This window comes from Adiantum capillus-veneris, chromosome 12 (assembly GCF_014529385.1).
Source record: "Adiantum capillus-veneris isolate H3 chromosome 12, ASM1452938v2, whole genome shotgun sequence".
NCBI classification, from domain to species: domain Eukaryota; kingdom Viridiplantae; phylum Streptophyta; class Polypodiopsida; order Polypodiales; family Pteridaceae; genus Adiantum; species Adiantum capillus-veneris.
In genome coordinates, this window is record NC_140942.1 from 44,471,977 (window position 1) to 44,492,183 (window position 20,207).

Below are 20,207 nucleotides of genomic sequence, written 5' to 3' on the forward strand. Positions count from 1 at the left end.
TGAACATACCACTTCAAAACACTTGAAATTTGTTTATTCCTAAACCAAATTAAGCATGTTTTAAGAAGAAGAAAATTTCCGTCCAAGGCTATGATATCCTGGTAAGAGATGTACGCGACAACGATGACAGCATCCATTTTTGTATATTTCACACTATGTACATTGTAGCACTTGATCCCATATATGAAAAAGCATTAAGAGTGAGATAGATATTTTGTTTTAACATTATTCATGTACCATGGCATGACAACATAGAATATGTCTAAGTAGCCAAGGTTGCCTACTAGGTGATATTGTGGTTGCAAATAAAATATTGAGAAGCAAAATGAATGATTGCACATAGAGAGAGGTACTAGTCCTTGAAATGCTATCAAAGTTTACAAGGCATTCAAGCTTAAATATGGTTCATCCAGCCCTATAATTCTCATAGAAAAGGGGAGTTAGGGTAGGTACTATGCGTATGAATGGAATTACGAATGTACGCATGGAGAGTCTTGCATACCAAGTTGCACTGCAAAGAGATTATCAGGTCCGCTACTAGAGGATGTGTGCATAGAGATTCTTTTTTGTGTCGCGTAATTGGACCGTCACTCTGCATCGCTACGGTTATGTCACATATGTGATGCGTGGTACAGAGAGTATAGCCTTAGGGACATTGATGCCCTTTCTCTAACACGAGATGGCATGCTCTATCAATGCAATCTCTCCACCAAATCCTTCCTTTGTACTGAAAAGAGCCTAAATTTCAATCCTTTGAATCACATGATTGAATTGCCATGTTACAAATAATTTTCAGATACCGCATTTGTGCTAGCACCAGACATTGAATAGCCTCATCATCACACCACTACAATAGAACCTTACCACATCTTCGGTGCATCATAAGTAGCTTTGTAAGTGCATGTGACATGACATAGTCGGTGCAACTATCAAACCAGGGATTCTCGGACTCAATCCAACATTCTATAGACATTCCAAAAAGGGGTGCCTAACACAAAAAGATTTAGAAATTTTCTCATGTAGGAAAACAAAATCTTTTTCAATGTTTTTCATACAATGCATAACATTATGAGCTTCTGCTCGAGAGGCACCGTATACTTAGCTAGGTAGGATTGGGGGCAGGAGACCACCGGCCCCCTGCCCCCAATCGTACCTAGCTAGGTATGCAGTGCCTCCCTCACAGAAGCACATGATGTTGAGATAAGTCATGATGTGGGAATTGTTGTGAGAATGTGTCCAAAACTTCTTGTGTAAGGAGACTTCAAAGGTGATTTGTTGTTTAAGGAAGAATACCAAGGCCTCATCCACTTCCGTGACCAAATTCACGATGACCTTCGAATCCATGCATCTCACCATGTTCCATGTCAGGCTGGGAGCTTTTGATGCCAAGTGCTAACACACACCATCCGTGACACATTGACAGATTCTCCCCTTCCACAAAAATTTGGGCTTCCTTATGACTCTTATGTCTCCCGTCATGCCTTAGGCCTGTGTATTCCAGCAGATCAACCAATCTCAGCCGTCTGTTGCATTAACGTTCTTACAGTGAATAGCACAAGAACAGTGCAGTCAACACAATTCCACCGATGGCATTCACCTAGAGAGAATTCCAGCCAATCGTATCACACAAACAAGATTCTAACCAATCAAAGCATGACGGATGGGAATCTCCCTCACCCCCATTGTTCCGGAACACGGAACAGGCTCGGCCTCCGCCTCACCTATTCCGGCCCGGAACAGTGGGGGTGAGGGAGATTCCCCACCTCTTCAAACCTCATCACATATTGACAGATCCTTGCTCCAATCTTCCTGACCATATAATTTTGTGATACAACATACAAAATGTCTGCAGTAAAGTTTCATATTCTCATAGAGATGTTGTGTGCCTCCTCCCGCAATGGTTAAATCATCAACAAGTTCTGCAATGGTTAGATCATATCCGCGTGCAGGTGACTGGCGCAGCCGGCCGCCACGTACCATTTTTGTGCGCCAACGCCTTATGCAGGAATATCAAGAGCTGCTCAATATCAATTCTTCGAAAGCCTGCGTGCGGGCCGTGGAGGATCATCCCATGAACACGCAGGGGCCGAGTTCATGGTCCTGCGAGGCGCAGCTGGTCCATGAGACGACAGCCGATATAAAGATAATTAAAACTCTCCCAACGCAGCTTTCAGCTTTTCCTTTCATTGCTTTTCGCAATTTGCTTTTGCTTTTGTAACTTAATATATATGTAGAGTTAATAATTCAGTCTATGACCAAAAGAAACTCCCATGCGTCAGCTCGAGCAAACACTTTTGTACCATGAAGATTTGGAGCGTTTGGAACGTCTTCTACCACGCATGCTGCAAGCGGCCATGGCCACGCGAGGTCGCTTGCAGCGCATTTTGCGTGAGCATGCCGTCAAAAACATGATCACTGCCGTTATCGCCACCACCCAACACCTCATTCACGCCTATGAGGAGGACCAGGTGCAGCAACACGATCATGCCCTCAATACCAGTGGTCATGACAATAACATATTTGGTGCTTTTTATGATGATGTGAAAGCAATACTCCGACAAGTTCCCAACAAAAATAGATCTTTTCTTAATTGCCCACCACACCAGTCGCTTGATGATCTTCGCGACCTAGAATTGCTCGCAGAAGTAAATAGTACGATCGATCTTGATCAGCTGTTTAGTGGTGAGGAAGCCTTTGGGCGGTTCTTAGATTTGCATGGCCTGTTCCATCAGTTTCGCAATTCAAATGTGACTCTAGCTTCATCGATTTATGCCAGTCTCATAAGCAACAAGAATGGAGAAGGCATATCTCCAATATCTACAGATAATGCGCTTGCAGAAGAGGCATCTACATGTAATTCTCTTGCAGGTATTCAAAATCCAGACCCCAAGTTAGGCTTCATGTTCTCCCATTACCTTGAACACTTTCCCTGCATCAACATCGTTGCACATACCTCTAAGCTGGGTACGAGTACCGACGCTTGCGATTATCGCAACTACCTCACCTGTGTGATCGACTACCTCATATCCTTCATTCAGAGAGTCTGGCCTCTTCAAGATGTCAGCAAGATCTTGGCCTCCGTGGCCGCAGAGTTTGACAACAAATGGCATGCATGTGCTATCTCCGGTTGGGAAGAGGAGGCTGCAGAAGACCTATCTGGTAGAGAGCAGTTATTGATGATATCAAAGTTTGACTCCTTGCACCAACTCCTTGGGCTTGGACCCAAAAAACTTAAGCATGCCTTGGTGTCCTTACAGTTGAAGGGTGGTGGTACCGTTCAAGAAAGAGCACAAAGACTCTTCTATGCTGTTGTAGACAAGTCTCGATCAAAGAAGCTAGTTAAGCAAAAACCCTTCTCCAAGTCAAAACAATCAGTAGCAAAAGAGATAGCATTGGCTGAAATGAGAGTAATGCGACTATGTGAGCTCCTACGAGAGACAATTGAAGACACAAAATTGCACGTGGAAAGGAAGGAGTATTTACAAAGCTATAAAGACTATCAAGCAGAGAAGGCAAAGATGGAGGATGATGCCAACGAAGATGAAGATGAAGATGATGAAGAAGAAGAAGCAGCAATACATAATCCTTTAAACATCCCCATCGGAGTGGATGGGAAACCAATTCCCTATTGGCTTTATCAACTACATGGACTTGGTCAAGAATTTAAGTGCGAGATTTGTGGTGATGCAAGCTATTGGGGCCGACGGGCTTTTGAGAAGCACTTCAATGAAAAGAAGCATAAAATAGGAATGAAATGCCTAGGCATTCCAAACAGTAAGATCTTTCATGAAATCACCACCATCAATGATGCCAAGTCTTTGTGGAATATTCTATTGCAAAAACACGAAGAAATGAGATGGCAACCCAATCATGAAGAACTCGAGGATGATCAAGGCAATGTATATGATAAGAAGTCATACATGTTGCTCAAGCGAGAAGGTCTTTTTTAATCATTAATTTGGTACCAAAACAAGACAATTCCATGTCCAATTTGCTCTAATTTGAGCATCACATATCCCATGACCAAAAGAGACATGTTTGATGGCACCTATTACAAGCCATAATGTGCTATAACGAGTAGTTTTTCTTATGGGACTAGGCCTTAACAAGAGAACAACTCTTTGGGCACTTTACTTTCTTACGTCCTCTGTTATGACCAAAGAAGGAACAATTCTTTCAATACTTTAAACACGGTACTTTCAAAAGATCAAAAGAAGGCAAAGATATATGTAAATTTCTTGTTAAGAGACTTGATCTGATATTAAAATAAAATTTTCTTTAATTGAAGACCTCTCTCTCTCTCTCTCTCTCTCTCTCTCTCTCTCTCTCTCTCTCTCTCTCTCTCTCTAAAAATCTAAGAGGAATGCTGGGATTGCTCCTATGAAATTAAAACATCTCTTCTCGTGGTGTGTGTGTGTGTGTGTGTGTGTGTGTGTGTGTGTGTGTGTGTGTGTGTGTAGCTATTTTTAATTTAAATAATAAGACATGAATGAACTTTAACATTCAAAAGACAGGTGGCTTTAGAGAAAGGGAAAAGATTAGTACAATAACAACTCAGTCTTAGAATTATCTTTGTACATGGTATATAAGAATGATGCCTCCTTCCAGTATACAATGATAGTAACCCATTAAAGAAGTACTTCCCAAGTGGTATGAGCCACTGTAATCATGGACAGACATTTGCTTCAAGCTAAAAAGATTCCAAGAAAGGATAGAGTCCTCACCTGCATCCATTCAATCAAGACTATAGATATGTTAGTTTTGAATTCGTTTTACAAGTGTCAATCGACTATATCAGTTGTTATCCATGTCCATCTTACAGTTTTTTAACTTCAAACAAATGTCAAAAGTGTAAATGTTCTTCAATTTTGTTCAACCTTCAATAGAACTTGTAAAGAAACCATAAACCCAATGAATTATATTGGTATCAATTATATGTAAGGTTTCTATATAACCCAGTTTTTAATATTCCTTAATTAGTTATTTACCTATGTGTTATTTTGATCAGAAGGCCACCACCCCTTGTGATCAAGTGACTTAGTACCACCTTTAGTTCAAAGTTCAAGATTTTACATAGCTTTTTATTAAGCCATATACCTATCCTAAAACTAATCAGGTAAATGTGCACTACAAGAGGTTGTGTGCTCTTGTGACGCTGTTAGCGACGGAAATACACTGGGTTTTTATAACCCCCGGCGTCGCTAAAACCGTCGCTACGAGCGTCGCTATATGTGTCGCTATATACGTCGCTATAAGTGTCGCTATATAGCGACGTTGATAGCGACACTTGTAGCGACGGTTATAGCGACGTTTACACTGAAGACTATAGCGACGCTCATAGCGACGCTACAGAGCCATAAATAGCGACGGTTATAGGGAGAGAATTTTTTTTTGGTGGCAGGGCATTGAATGCCCTGCCACCCATCAACCATATTGTACTTGATTCACTTTTTAAAAAGAGTGCAAGGGTAGATAATAGACCCAAAATAGTCACCCACAAGACGCATTGTTTGCAAAATTGACAATTGTACACATCATAGGCAAAATGAATTGATTGGCAAATGTAATAATGACAATTGTACAACATCATAGGCATAAAGAATTGATTGGCAAAAGGAACTGCGGTGACAAATGTAATAATATACATGGTTCAAAAAGACGTAAGCTATGAGAAACCCTAAACTAATGCTATCTAGCTACGGCTAAACTGACGTCGTCTAGTCAGACGTCTCATCGCGTCCAAGCGGCGTATCTGTCGGATTCTGCAAAAAAAGACAATAAGACAGCTTTCAGTAAGTATAAACATATAACGACATTTATAAAACAATACAAAAAATAAAAAAGAGTAAACCCTAATACTAACCATGCCGCCGCGAGAACTGAGAATGTCCATCAGGGCGTTTAAGCCCTTCCTGCCTGCGTACTCGCGCTCGTACGGTGTGGGATCACGTCCTGTCATCGACCATTGTCAAAACATACAAAGATTTCATTATGTTAGAATTAAAAAACTCATAAACCCTAAACTATCGAACATAAAGAGCAATGTAAAAACACTTAATAAATCGGCCTCAAATGATGCCCATCCACCGCTCCCCAAGTGGTGCGAGCTCCCTGCCTCTACTCGCGCTCTGGCTGCATCCTTTTGTTGCTTCCACTTGTCGGGATTCTCGCGCGCTGCTTTCTTCGCATTCTTCCAATCTTCTTTGGCCAGCCAATCTGGCCTGTTCCACCCATTCTTGATTGCTTTTTGCACTTCGGAACGCTTGTGTTTGCAGTATTCGCGCATTCGAATCTTCATCAGGTCTTCATTGAAGCGCTAATCCCGTGTTGGAACGGGAAACTCATCATGAAGTATGCTGATGACTCTGTTTTTTAAATCACTTGGTACTTCACTCCATTTGTTTAGTATGTAGTGTCTAAACAGCTGAGAGCAAAGACCACGCATGCGCGAGATCACCTTCTTGCCGTCATCATCCATGATGATGCCGCCGCTGAAGTCGATGGAGTAAGACAAGCCCTCTGGCCGGTGACGCGTGAACCTGGGTGTCCCGGCAGGGGTCTCTAGCGGCGTGTCGATGGGGGTACGGACATCAGGTGTCTCCACCGGCGTCTGGGCCCCGAAGCGAGGAGTGTCAAGAGGGGTGGCTCCTGGCAGAGTAGATAGAGGTGTGTAGCTTCTAGGAACAGTCAGCCGTGCAAAACCTGGCGTAGATGGCGATGTTGTGGCTGGTGTGGGGGCGGGCAAAGAAGGGGAGGGTAAAGAGCCTCGTCGAACACGAGGCGGTGTGGAGGCATCGGTGGCGGAATCCCCACAACAACCGCCACCGCCACCACTAGAGCACCGGTGTCTAGACGAGTGTGAAGCTTGTCTCGTCGACGCCAAAGCTTCGGAGCGCGCCGAATGCTCCGAAAGAGAGGGAGATGCAGATGGAGTAGGAACGCGCGATGATGTGCCAGAGCGATGACGCTCCACGTACCACTGTCTCTGTTGCGGTGACAAAGAAGAAAGAAACTCCTCATCATCCATACCTGCATTAAACACACGAATATTTAAACTTAATATTGAATGAATAGAGTAGACAATGACGCAAAGACCATTAAATACAATGACGTAATGACGCATATAAATACAATGACGTCATTTTGTAGCTCCTCTGCATGCACCCCATATAGAGTAGTAGCATCTTGATGCTCGTCTGGCACCACCGCAGCGGCTTCTGATTGAGCATCTTCTCTGATCTCCTCCATTGATGTCGTTGTGATTGGCACATGGTAGCCTTCATACGTCCTTGCACTACGAGGGGCTACCTCTATGACGTACCACCAGTTTGATGTAGACTTTGTAGGATGAAATATTACCTGCCAGAGCCACATAACTTACATGAGAGCTTTCAAGCACATAACTTGTAAAAGGGGGATGTTAACTATTTACATACTTACTTGTTCACAATGCTCGGGTAGTACGAAAGTGTCTCTTAGGTCAGTCCATTTCTTAGTAGAATCCACCTCAAGAAAACCAGACTCTCCTCTACGCACAGTAGCGTTGCGACCCTCCATGATTATCTTGAACCATTGCACGTCGAACAAGTCGACAAAAAACCCTCTGTAATCGATCCTCAAAATCTCTTGCAGCGTGCCGAAGTAAGTGAGTTCTGCCACCACAGGATCTGCATCAGAGGAACGTCGTCGACTAGACTGTTCAAATTTTTCCATGATTCCACAATCTTGAGTAAAACGCTTTTTGTCGATTCGTTCCACCCTAAAATGTCGACCTTTACACCTTGCTGTTGTGTATGACTTATACTACAACGAACAAAGATTATGAGTGGCCGTTCAAACGTTTAGAAATAAAGTCACTAGCTAGTCGTACATTGCAAACTTACCTTGGTCGCGCAACCCCGAGAGTACTCCCACTCTTCCTCAGTCACTTCATCACCGCATTGTTGTGCGCTTTTCAATTGGTTGTGCAACCATCTTAAGCTCATGAAGATTGGTAGGCTCTCCAGAACCGTTGGATAGTGCATCGGTGGTCGTCTTCCCCGTCTCCACTCGATTCGTGCCCTTTGTCGCTCTTGCTTTGCATCCTCATATTGTGAAATCCACTTTTGCATCACTGGATTGTGAAGCATGCAAAATCGGTTGATTTTAGCCTCTAGATCTTCCGTCATCTTCTTCTCAACACCGAGATTGCACATCCCAGATATGTGCTCATCATCTATGGTTCGCCATAGCGTGTCCCGGGATTTATCAAATCCGTCTAGCCACTCTCCAATGTACACTAGGGACTCTGATACCATCCAACCTTCTGCCATGCTACCATCCGGACGTGCCTTTTGACGCACATATCCCTTAAGCGTTTTCATGAAACGTTCTAAGAAGAACATCCATCTGGAATGAACTGTGCCAGCTATTTCCACCTCATCAACTATGTGAACAAGAAGATGCACCTGAATGGTTAGCATTGTAGTAGGAAAATGTTTCTCAAACATGCACACAAGCTCCGCATCATTTAGTTTGGCGAATGGTATGGAGTCTACGTTGATCTCCTTTTGTGAGATCCATTGCACCAGCTTTGCAAGTTTGTAGATTGTGTTACGGATGTCGAGAGACAAACATCCCTCAATGGCAACCAGTAAAATAAACTGTAAAGTATGTGCAGCAATGATATTAAAGTCCACATTTTATGCAATGATATTAAAGTCCACTATGAACGTACCTGACACATTTTATGCCAATCGTGTGACTTCAAACCGGTAAGCTTTCCTTCTTTAGTAAAACACGTTCGGAGCGAGTGCATTACGCCAGTGGGGGTCCGCAAAGATCGAATGGTCTCTTTTACTTTGCGTTCTTGGGCTCCTGTGAAAATCCATGGTGCTTTGGGGAGTTTTATCGATCCATCAGACGCTGTTTGCGGCCAATATTGCTCCATACGATCCACATTTCTAAGGTCAACTCTGGCTCCCAAAGTATCTTTCTTGCCGGTCAGATGGTCCCATAGTAGATTACCCACATTCTTGAATATGTGCATTGGATCGAGCAAGTGATTGATCATGAGTCGGGGCCAGTATGGTAACTCGTACCATAGAGATAGTCTCTTCATCCCTGGAGGCACTACAAGAGGTTGTGTGCTCTTGTGACGCTGTTAGCGACGGAAATACATTGGGTTTTTATAACCCCCGGCGTCGCTAAAACCGTCGCTAAGAGCGTCGCTACGAGAGCGTCGCTATAGGCGTCGCTATATGCGTCGCTATGAGCGTCGCTATATAGCGACGCATATAGCGACGCATATAGCGACGCCTATAGCGACGTTTACACAGAAGACTATAGCGACGCTCATAGCGACGCTACAGAGCCATAAATAGCGACGCTCATAGCGACGCCTGAGAGAATATTTTTTTGGTGGCAGGGCATTGAATGCCCTGCCACCCATCAACCATATTGTACTTGATTCACTTTTTAAAAAAAGTGCAAAGGTAGATAATAGACCCAAAATAGTCACCCACAAGACGCATTGTTTGCAAAATTGACAATTGTACACATCATAGGCAAAATGAATTGATTGGCAAATATAATAATGACAATTGTACAACATCATAGGCATAAAGCATTGATTGGCAAAAGGAACTGCGGTGACAAATGTAATAATATACATGGTTCAAAAAGACGTATAAAATCCGTCTCATGATACATAAGCTATGAGAAACCCTAAACTAATGCTATCTAGCTACGGCTAAACTGACGTCGTCTAGTCAGACGTCTCATCGCATCCAAGCGACGTATCTGTCGGATTCTGCAAAAAAAGACAATAAGACAGCTTTCAGTAAGTATAAACATATAACGACATTTATAAAACAATACAAAAAATAAAAAAGAGTAAACCCTAATACTAACCATGCCGCCGCGAGAACTGAGAATGTCCATAAGGGCGTTTAAGCCCTTCCTGCCTGCGTACTCGCGCTCGTACGGTGTGGGATCACGTCCTGTCATCGACCACTGTCAAACATACAAAGATTTCATTATGTTAGAACTAAAAAACTCATAAACCCTAAACTATCGAACATGCATAAAGAGCAATGTGAAAAGACTTACAAAATTGGCCTCAAATGATGCCCAGCCACCGCTCCCCAAGTGGTGCGAGCTCCCTGCCTCTACTCGCGCTCTGGCTGCATCCTTTTGTTGCTTCCACTTGTCGGGATTCTCGCGCGCTGCTTTCTTCGCATTCTTCCAATCTTCTTTGGCCAGCCAATCTGGCCTGCTCCACCCATTCTTGATTGCTTTTTGCACTTCGGAACGCTTGTGTTTGCAGTATTCGCGCATTCGAATCTTCATCAGGTCTTCATTGAAGCGATGATCCCGTGTTGGAACGGGAAACTCATCATGAAGTATGTTGATGACTCTGTTTTTTAAATCACTTGGTACTTCACTCCATTTGTTTAGTATGTAGTGTCTAAACAGCTGAGATCAAAGACCACGCATGCGCGAGATCACCTTCTTGCCGTCATCATCCATGATGATGCCGCCGCTGATGTCGACGGAGTAAGGCAAGCCCTCTGGCCGGTGACGCGTGAACCTGGGTGTCCCGGCAGGGGTCTCTAGCGGCGTGTCGATGGGGGTACGGACGTCAGGTGTCTCCACCGGCGTCTGGGCCCCGAAGCGAGGAGTGTCGAGTGGGGTGGCTCCTGGCGGAGTAGGTAGAGGTGTGTAGCTTCTAGGAACAGTCAGCCGTGCAAAACCTGGCGTAGATGGCGATGCTGTGGCTGGTGTGGGGGCGGGCAAAGAAGGGGAGGGTAAAGAGCCTCGTCGAACACGAGGCGGTGTGGAGGCATCGGTGGCGGAATCCCCACAACAACCGCCATCGCCACCACTAGAGCGCCGGTGTCTAGAGGAGTGTGAAGCTCGTCTCGTCGACGCCGAAGCTTCGGAGCGCGCCGAATGCTCCGAAAGAGAGGGAGATGCGGATGGTGTAGGAACGCGCGATGATGCGCCAGAGCGATGACGCTCCACGTACCACTGTCTCTGCTGCGGTGACAAAGAAGAAAGAAACTCCTCATCATCCATACCTGCATTAAACACACGAATATTTAAACTTAATATTGAATGAATAGAGTAGACAATGACGCAAAGACCATTAAATACAATGACGTAATGATGCATATAATGTCGAAAACTCAGAATTTTCAATCAAAAGATGTGAGCGCGAGTAGAAAAGAGCGTTATACACCATGGAAGGTACTTAGAGAGCCAGAGCTTTTACAACACGGAGCAAAATTGTTCAAATACAATATTTGTGGCTTTAAGAGATCTCTCTCTCATCCTCGCATAACTCAGCATAACTTCCTATATCTATATAGAGCTCTCCGTTTAAACACATATCCTCTGTTTCATTTTGTAGCTCCTCTGCATGCACCCCATATAGAGTAGTAGCATCTTGATGCTCGTCTGGCACCACCGCAGCGGCTTCTGATTGAGCATCTTCTCTGATCTCCTCCATTGATGTCGTTGTGATTGGCACATGGTAGCCTTCATACGTCCTTGCACTACGAGGGGCTGCCTCTATGACGTACCACCAGTTTGATGTAGACTTTGTAGGATGAAATATTACCTGCCAGAGCCACATAACTTACATGAGAGCTTTCAAGCACATAACTTGTAAAAGGGGGATGTTAACTATTTACATACTTACTTGTTCACAATGCTCGGGTAGTACGAAAGTGTCTCTTAGGTCAGTCCATTTCTTAGTAGAATCCACCTCAAGAAAACCAGACTCTCCTCTACGCACAGTAGCGTTGCGACCCTCCATGATTATCTTGAACCATTGCACGTCGAACAAGTCGACAAAAAATCCTCTGTAATCGATCCTCAAAATCTCTTGCAGCGTGCCAAAGTAAGTGAGTTCCGCCACCACAGGATCTGCATCAGAGGAACGTCGTCGACTAGACTGTTCAAATTTTTCCATGATTCCACAATCTTGAGTAAAACGCTTTTTGTCGATTCGTTCCACCCTAAAATGTCGACCTTTACACCATGCTGCTGTGTATGACTTATACTACAACGAACAAAGATTATGAGTGGCCGTTCAAACGTTTATAAATAAAGTCACTTGCTAGTCGTACATTGCAAACTTACCTTGGTCGCACAACCCCGAGAGTACTCCCACTCTTCTGAGCATTCTGTTAGCCCGGGATAGTCATGCATGGTCCACATTAGAATGCCTCTGATCAAAGCATTCCGTTGTCCTGTGTGTCGGCTCATATCCACCACCTCTATGCCAATCCACAATTGTTGTAGCTCTTTCAATAGTGGACGAAGATACACATCCATATTCCCCACTTTATATCGCCCTGGCACAATCAAGCTTAGCCATAGGTGCCCCTTCTTCGTAGTCAACCACGGGGGAATGTTGTAGTTGACGATGACAACGGGCCATACACTGTAAGATGTTGATCTTTGACCAAATGGATTTACGCCATCAATAGCCAGGCCTAAGTGCAAATTTCGAGCTTCCCTGGCAAAATCCGACCATGTTCCATCTATATGTTTCCAGGCTGCGCAATCTGCAGGAATTCGTAGCACACCATCCGAAGATTTATTCTCCTCATGCCATGATGCTAGGGCGGCCATGGACTTACATTCGAAGAAATGCTTGATGCGAGGAAGCAGAGGAAAATGTCGCAAAACCTTTTGTGGAATTTTTGTCCCGTGGAGATCTACTCGATATCTTTCGGAATCACATTTCGGACACTTCTCCATGTCTGTGTATTCCCCTCTGAAAAGAATGCAGTCATTAGGACAAGCGTGGATAGAATTGTAATCCATCCCCAAGTTTCGCAAAATCTTTCTTGCTTCATCTCGGGAATCTGGCATCACATTGTCAGCTGGTAGTATGTGCTCTTTCAGCAATCTACACAACATAAAAATATGATACAGTCGTGTAAAAATCTATCAGATCATTGTACATTTAGAGTTCTATTAAAGTAAACTAATTGTAATAGATCACCAGAAAAGCGCTGTGACGCTAGTGTCACTCCATCCAAACTTTGCCTGCATGTTGAGAAGAACCAGGAGTGCTTTCAATTAGACATACGTGCTCCATTATACAATGGCGTATCGGCTTCACTTTTCATATCATCATAGATAAGCCTTTCTGAATCCATGATCGTCTCGATCATTTCATCAATCTCGGGCTCAAACATTGCCTCGTTGGGAATGTGCTCTGCATGATCATCCCCCGAGCTGTCAGAGGCTACATCTTGTGGCCTCACATATGCTGCTTGACCAAAGCGCCTGCGAACACGTCTATTGGGTTGCAAGATTGCTGCTTGTTGGCCAGCGTCAGAGTCCGACGAGTTATAATTGGCAACAACTCGATCTATAATAGATGGATCGAACTCGCCAAATTCGCGAACGTGCTGCAAAGAAACACGTCTTGTCCGTCGCACAGCATGCTTGCATTGATTACAAGGACATAAGACCCTCGTTGAGAGATAGGTGTTTCTGTTGGATGGTCCCACATCCTCGTCGCTACTCATAATGAGGATAAAAAACTTATAACCTGGACAACAAATTTAATATTCTATTGGCATTCTTCGTCTTATCTCTCTCTCTCTCTCTCTCTCTCTCTCTCTCTCTCTCTCTCTCTCTCTCTCTCTCTCTCTCTCTCTCTCTCTCTCTCTCTCTCTCTTTACCTCACATTCTCTAGTCATGTCCAATCCCCGCACACCTCGGTCTAGAGGTGCACGGAGATCAGAACCACCGGGTTATAATCTCGTCTTTATTGGTCAATACCTATATTTGTGGGTACAAGAAATCTACACACCCACGTCTACATGATACTGCATGTAGTGGACAAAACCCCTTTGCCTCTTCTCTAGCTGTAGCACTTCACTTCATCTTAACATCTTTTCACAGTAGATCTTTTTACTGTTCGTCTAACTCTAAACCCTAAACCGTAAGTAATTCTTGCGTGGACTCGATCTAACGTAAATAAGCGTAAATCTAAATAAACGTAAATCTAACTAAAAATAAAGCTAAATCTAATTTAACGTAAGTCTAATGACTAGAGGTTGTCTAGATGGTCATTGTGTCGGGGATGTAGTGACTCTTGCCGCCCTGAAGATCCACCTTCTTCCCTATCTTCTGAAGACATTTCACCAGTACTTTTGGATCGACGGAGCCCACCATGAGTGAAGGCAGCAATACCCTATATTCCATTGAGGGCTTTCTTCACCCGCTTCATGCAGGCATCACAGTCTATGGAGACCTAAATCTAATCTAATATAACATAAATCTAAATCTAGCTTAAATAAACGTAAATCTAGTTAAAAATAAACCTAAATCTAATTTAATGTAAGTCTACATATAACCTAATCTTTAACGTCTTTTAAGATAGTTTCCTACGATGTTATAACTCTCTTCTTCTTGTGTGTGTGCGCGTGTGTGGATGTGTGTGCCAATAAAAAGAGATAAATGGTATAACCTTTCTATCACCCATGCCAAGTATGATAGATTGATTATGCCATTTCCCTCTTGAATAATAGGTTTTGAGTTCAACTCCTCGTCGGCTAGATCTTTAGGTCTTTTAATTTTAATTAGTTTCCTACGACGTTAAATTAGTGTCTCTCTCTTTCTCTCTCAATGTGTGTGCGTTTTTTTGGATCGTATGCATGTTTTCTCTCTCTTTTTCTCTCTCAATGTGTGCGTTTTTTGTTTATGCATGTTCTCTCTCTCTTTTCCTCTCTCAATGCGTGCATTTTTTGTTTATGCATGCTCTCTCTCTCTTTTTCTCTCTCAATGTGTGTGTGCATTCTTTGTTTATGTATGTGTGTGTGCGTTTTTGTTTTTGTTTGTACTCTCTCTCTCTCCTTCTCTCTCTCTCTCTCTCTCTCTCTCTCAAAAACACTATGTGTGTGTGTGTATGTGTGTGTGAGAGAGAGAGAGAGAGGGAGAGAGAAAGAAGGGAAGGGAACATGAGAATGAGGAGAGGGAAGGAGCATACCTGGCTCTCCTTCCTCTCCTCGTGTGTGTGTGTGTGTGTGTGTGGAGAAGAAAAAGAGAGAGAGAGAGAGAGAGAGAGAGGGAGAGCGTTACCTGCTCCTTGCTTGAGGGCGCCGAAAAACTCAGATCTGAGATCTGAGTTTTTGGGCGCGCTCGGTTATTTTTTTACCCCAGCCGGCGTCGCTATGAGCGTCGCTATAAGCGTCGCTATGAGCGTCGCAAATTTACAAAGAAATTTGCGACGCTCAGAGCGACGCTTATAGCGACGCTCATAGCGACGCCGGGAATTTTTTTTTGGAGCGTCGCTGTGTGAGCGTCGCTAATATGAAGAGCCTCTTGTAGTGAGGCAATCCGTCATCGCACATCTCCTTCTGCTCTAACCATGCTTGTGCAGACATCCTTGGTGGCTCTCTTCCCAAAAAGCCGTCGCGTAACACATGATTCTTTGGAAGATACGCTTGATGACCTTCGTAGATTTTCTTCTTCAGTGAGGGTGCCCTACGTTCATTCAGTCTAGGTCCACATGTGACACATGCTCTGTATCCGCTTGTTTGAAGCCCTGCATGTATACACATGATAATAGATCAACTATGGGAAAAAACAAGATTTACAGTGTCTGAGTGAGGAGTGTCAATAGATCACCTGAGCATTCTGTTAGCCCGGGATAGTCATGCATGGTCCACATTAGAATGCCTCTGATCAAAGCATTCCGTCGTCCTGTGTGTCGGCTCATATCCACCACCTCTATGCCAATCCACAATTGTTGTAGCTCTTCCAATAGTGGACGAAGATACACATCCATATTCCCCACTTTATATCGCCCTGGCACAATCAAGCTTAGCCATAGGTGCCCCTTCTTCGTAGTCAACCACGGGGGAATGTTGTAGTTGACGATGACAACGGGCCATACACTATAAGATGTTGATCTTTGACCAAATGGATTTACGCCATCCATAGCCAGGCCTAAGCGCAAATTTCGAGCTTCCCTGGAAAAATCCCACCATGTTCCATCTATATGTTTCCACGCTATGCAATCTGCAGGAATTCGTAGCACACCATCCGAAGATTTATTCTCCTCATGCCATGATGCTAGGGCGGCCATGGACTTACATTCGAAGAAATGCTTGATGCGAGGAAGCAGAGGGAAATGTCGCAAAACCTTTTGTGGAATTTTTGTCCTGTGGAGATCTACTCGATATCTTTCGGAATCACATTTCGGACACTTCTCCATGTCTGTGTATTCCCCTCTGAAAAGAATGCAGTCATTAGGACAAGCGTGGATAGAATTGTAATCCATCCCCAAGTTTCGCAAAATCTTTCTTGCTTCATCTCGGGAATCTGGCATCACATTGTCAGCTGGTAGTATGTGCTCTTTCAGCAATCTACACAACATAAAAATATGATACAGTCGTGTAAAAATCTATCAGATCATTGTACATTTAGAGTTCTATTAAAGTAAACTAATTGTAATAGATCACCAGAAAAGCGCTGTGACGCTAGTGTCACTCCATCCAAACTTTGCCTGCATGTTGAGAAGAACCAGGAGTGCTTTCAATCTAGACATACATGCTCCATTATACAATGGCGTATCGGCTTCACTTTTCATATCATCATAGATAAGCCTTTCTGAATCCATGATCGTCTCGATCATTTCATCAATCTCGGGCTCAAACATTGCCTCGTTGGGAATGTGCTCTGCATGATCATCCCCCGAGCTGTCAGAGGCTACATCTTGTGGCCTCACATATGCTGCTTGACCAAAGCGCCTGCGAACACGTCTATTGGGTTGCAAGATTGCTGCTTGTTGGCCAGCGTCAGAGTCCGACGAGTTATAATTGGCAACAACTCGATCTATAATAGATGGATCGAACTCGCCAAATTCGTGAACGTGCTGCAAAGAAACACGTCTTGTCCGTCGCACAGCATGCTTGCATTGATTACAAGGACATAAGACCCTTGTTGAGAGATAGGTGTTTCTATTGGACGGTCCCACATCCTCGTCGCTACTCATAATGAGGATAAAAAACTTATAACCTGGACAAAAAATTTAATATTCTATTGGCATTCTTCGTCTTATCTCTCTCTCTCTCTCTCTCTCTCTCTCTCTCTCTCTCTCTCTCTCTCTCTCTCTCTCTCTCTCTCTCTCTCTCTCTACCTCACATTCTCTAGTCATGTCCAATCCCCGCACACCTCGGTCTAGAGGTGCACGGAGATCAGAACCACCGGGTTATAATCTCGTCTTTATTGGTCAATACCTATATTTGTGGGTACAAGAAATCTACACACCCACGTCTACATGATACTGCATGTAGTGGACAAAACCCCTTTGCCTCTTCTCTAGCTGTAGCACTTCACTTCATCTTAACATCTTTTCACAGTAGATCTTTTCACCTTGGTCGCACAACCCCGAGAGTACTCCCACTCTTCTGAGCATTCTGTTAGCCCGGGATAGTCATGCATGGTCCACATTAGAATGCCTCTGATCAAAGCATTCCGTCGTCCTGTGTGTCGGCTCATATCCACCACCTCTATGCCAATCCACAATTGTTGTAGCTCTTTCAATAGTGGACAAAGATACACATCCATATTCCCCACTTTATATCGCCCTGGCACAATCAAGCTTAGCCATAGGTGCCCCTTCTTCGTAGTCAACCACGGGGGAATGTTGTAGTTGACGATGACAACGGGCCATACACTGTAAGATGTTGATCTTTGACCAAATGGATTTACGCCATCCATAGCCAGGCCTAAGCGCAAATTTCGAGCTTCCCTGGCAAAATCCGACCATGTTCCATCTATATGTTTCCAGGCTGCGCAATCTGCAGGAATTCGTAGCACACCATCCGAAGATTTATTCTCCTCATGCCATGATGCTAGGGCGGCCATGGACTTACATTCGAAGAAATGCTTGATGCGAGGAAGCAGAGGAAAATGTCGCAAAACCTTTTGTGGAATTTTTGTCCCGTGGAGATCTACTCGATATCTTTCGGAATCACATTTCGGACACTTCTCCATGTCTATGTATTCCCCTCTGAAAAGAATGCAGTCATTAGGACAAGCGTGGATAGAATTGTAATCCATCCCCAAGTTTCGCAAAATCTTTCTTGCTTCATCTCGGGAATCTGGCATCACATTGTCTGCTGGTAGTATGTGCTCTTTCAGCAATCTACACAACATAAAAATATGATACAGTCGTGTAAAAATCTATCAGATCATTACACATTTAGAGTTTTATTAAAGTAAACTAATTGTAATAGATCACCAGAAAAACGTTGTGACGCTAGTGTCACTCCATCCAAACTTTGCCTGCATGTTGAGAAGAACCAGGAGTGCTTTCAATCTAGACATACGTGCTCCATTATACAATGGCCTATCGGCTTCACTTTTCATATCATCATAGATAAGCCTTTCTGAATCCATGATCGTCTCGATCATTTCATCAATCTCGGGCTCAAACATTGCCTCGTTGGGAATGTGCTCTACATGATCATCCCCCGAGCTGTCAGAGGCTACATCTTGTGGCCTCACATATGCTGCTTGACCAAAGCGCCTGCGAACACGACTATTGGGTTGCAAGATTGCTGCTTGTTGGCCAGCGTCAGAGTCCGACGAGTTATAATTGGCAACAACTCGATCTATAATAGATGGATCGAACTCGCCAAATTCGCGAACGTGCTGCAAAGAAACACGTCTTGTCCATCGCACAGCATGCTTGCATTGATTACAAGGACATAAGACCCTCGTTGAGAGATAGGTGTTTCGGTTGGACGGTCCCACATCCTCGTCACTACTCATAATGAGGATAAAAAACTTATAACCTGGACAACAAATTTAATATTCTATTGGCATTCTTCGTCTTATCTCTCTCTCTCTCTCTCTCTCTCTCTCTCTCTCTCTCTCTCTCTCTCTCTCTACCTCACATTCTCTAGTCATGTCCAATCCCCGCACACCTCGGTCTAGAGGTGCACGGAGATCAGAACCACCGGGTTATAATCTCGTCTTTATTGGTTAATACCTATATTTGTGGGTACAAGAAATCTACACACCCACGTCTACATGATACTGCATGTAGTGGACAAAACCCCTTTGCCTCTTCTCTAGCTGTAGCACTTCACAGCATCTTAACATCTTTTCACAGTAGATCTTTTCACTGTTCGTCTAACCCTAAACCCTAAACCGAAAGTAATTCTTGCGTAGACTCGATCTAACATAAATAAGCGTAAATCTAAATAAACGTAAATCTAACTAAAAATAAACCTAAATCTAATTTAACGTAAGTCTACATCTAACCTAATCTTTAACGTCTTTTGGGATAGTTTCCTACGACGTTAAAACTCTCTTCTTCTTGTGTGTGTGTGTGTGTGTGTGTGTGTGTGTGTGTGTGTGTGTGTGTGTGTGTGTGTGTGTGTGTGTGTGTGTGTGTGTGTGTGTGTGTGTGTGTGGGTAAACCTAAATAAACCTAAGTCTAATCTAATATAACATAAATCTAAATCTAACATAAATTATGTTATATTAAAAACAAAGAACTAAACTAACAGGGATTATAAGAACCTTAAAACTGATTTAACACATAATTTTTCACATAACTCGGCAAGAGTTGGCATTCTCATCACTAAAGATGTGAGAGTTAACTTCCGGCGGTGACGCTGCCTCATCTCCATCCACATCTGACGACAGCAATTGGCCCTTTAGACCGTTCTTGCTCTTGTTACTAACTTTGAAGTTGCTGTTGAATGACTAGAGGTTGTCTAGCTAGATGGTCATTGTGTCGGGGATGTAGTGACTCTTGCCGCCCTGAAGATCCACCTTCTTCCCTATCTTCTGAAGACATTTCACCAGTACTTTTGGATTGACGGAGCCCACCTTGAGTGAAGGCAGCAATACCCTATATTCCATTGAGGGCTTTCTTCACCCGCTTCATGCAGGCATCGCAGTCTATGGAGACCTAAATCTAATCTAATATAACGTAAATCTAAATCTAGCGTAAATAAACGTAAATCTAGTTAAAAATAAACCTAAATATAATTTAATGTAAGTCTACATATAACCTAATCTTTAACGTCTTTTAAGATAGTTTCCTACGGCGTTATAACTCTCTTCTTCTTGTGTGTGTGCGCGTGTGTGGATGTGTGTGCCAATAAAAAGAGATAAATGGTATAACCTTTCTATCACCCATGCCAAGTATGATAGATTGATTATGCCATTTCCCTCTT

General features: G+C 43.5%; 1 protein-coding gene across 1 annotated transcript; it reads left to right on the plus strand.

Moving 5' to 3' along the window:
• Positions 1 to 2,277: 2,277 nt before the first annotated feature.
• LOC147445667 (splicing factor SF3a60 homolog) lies at positions 2,278 to 4,240 on the plus strand. The gene has a single exon (XM_086526087.1). It carries the CDS (start codon positions 2,340 to 2,342, stop codon positions 3,948 to 3,950), a length of 1,611 nt encoding a protein of 536 aa, XP_086382213.1. The 5' UTR covers positions 2,278 to 2,339; the 3' UTR covers positions 3,951 to 4,240.
• Positions 4,241 to 20,207: the final 15,967 nt, after the last annotated feature.

What these genes read in the sequence shown, in the direction of transcription:
- LOC147445667 (XM_086526087.1), top strand. Translation starts at nt 2,340, where the DNA reads ATGCTGCAAGCGGCCATGGCCACGCGAGGTCGCTTGCAGCGCATTTTG.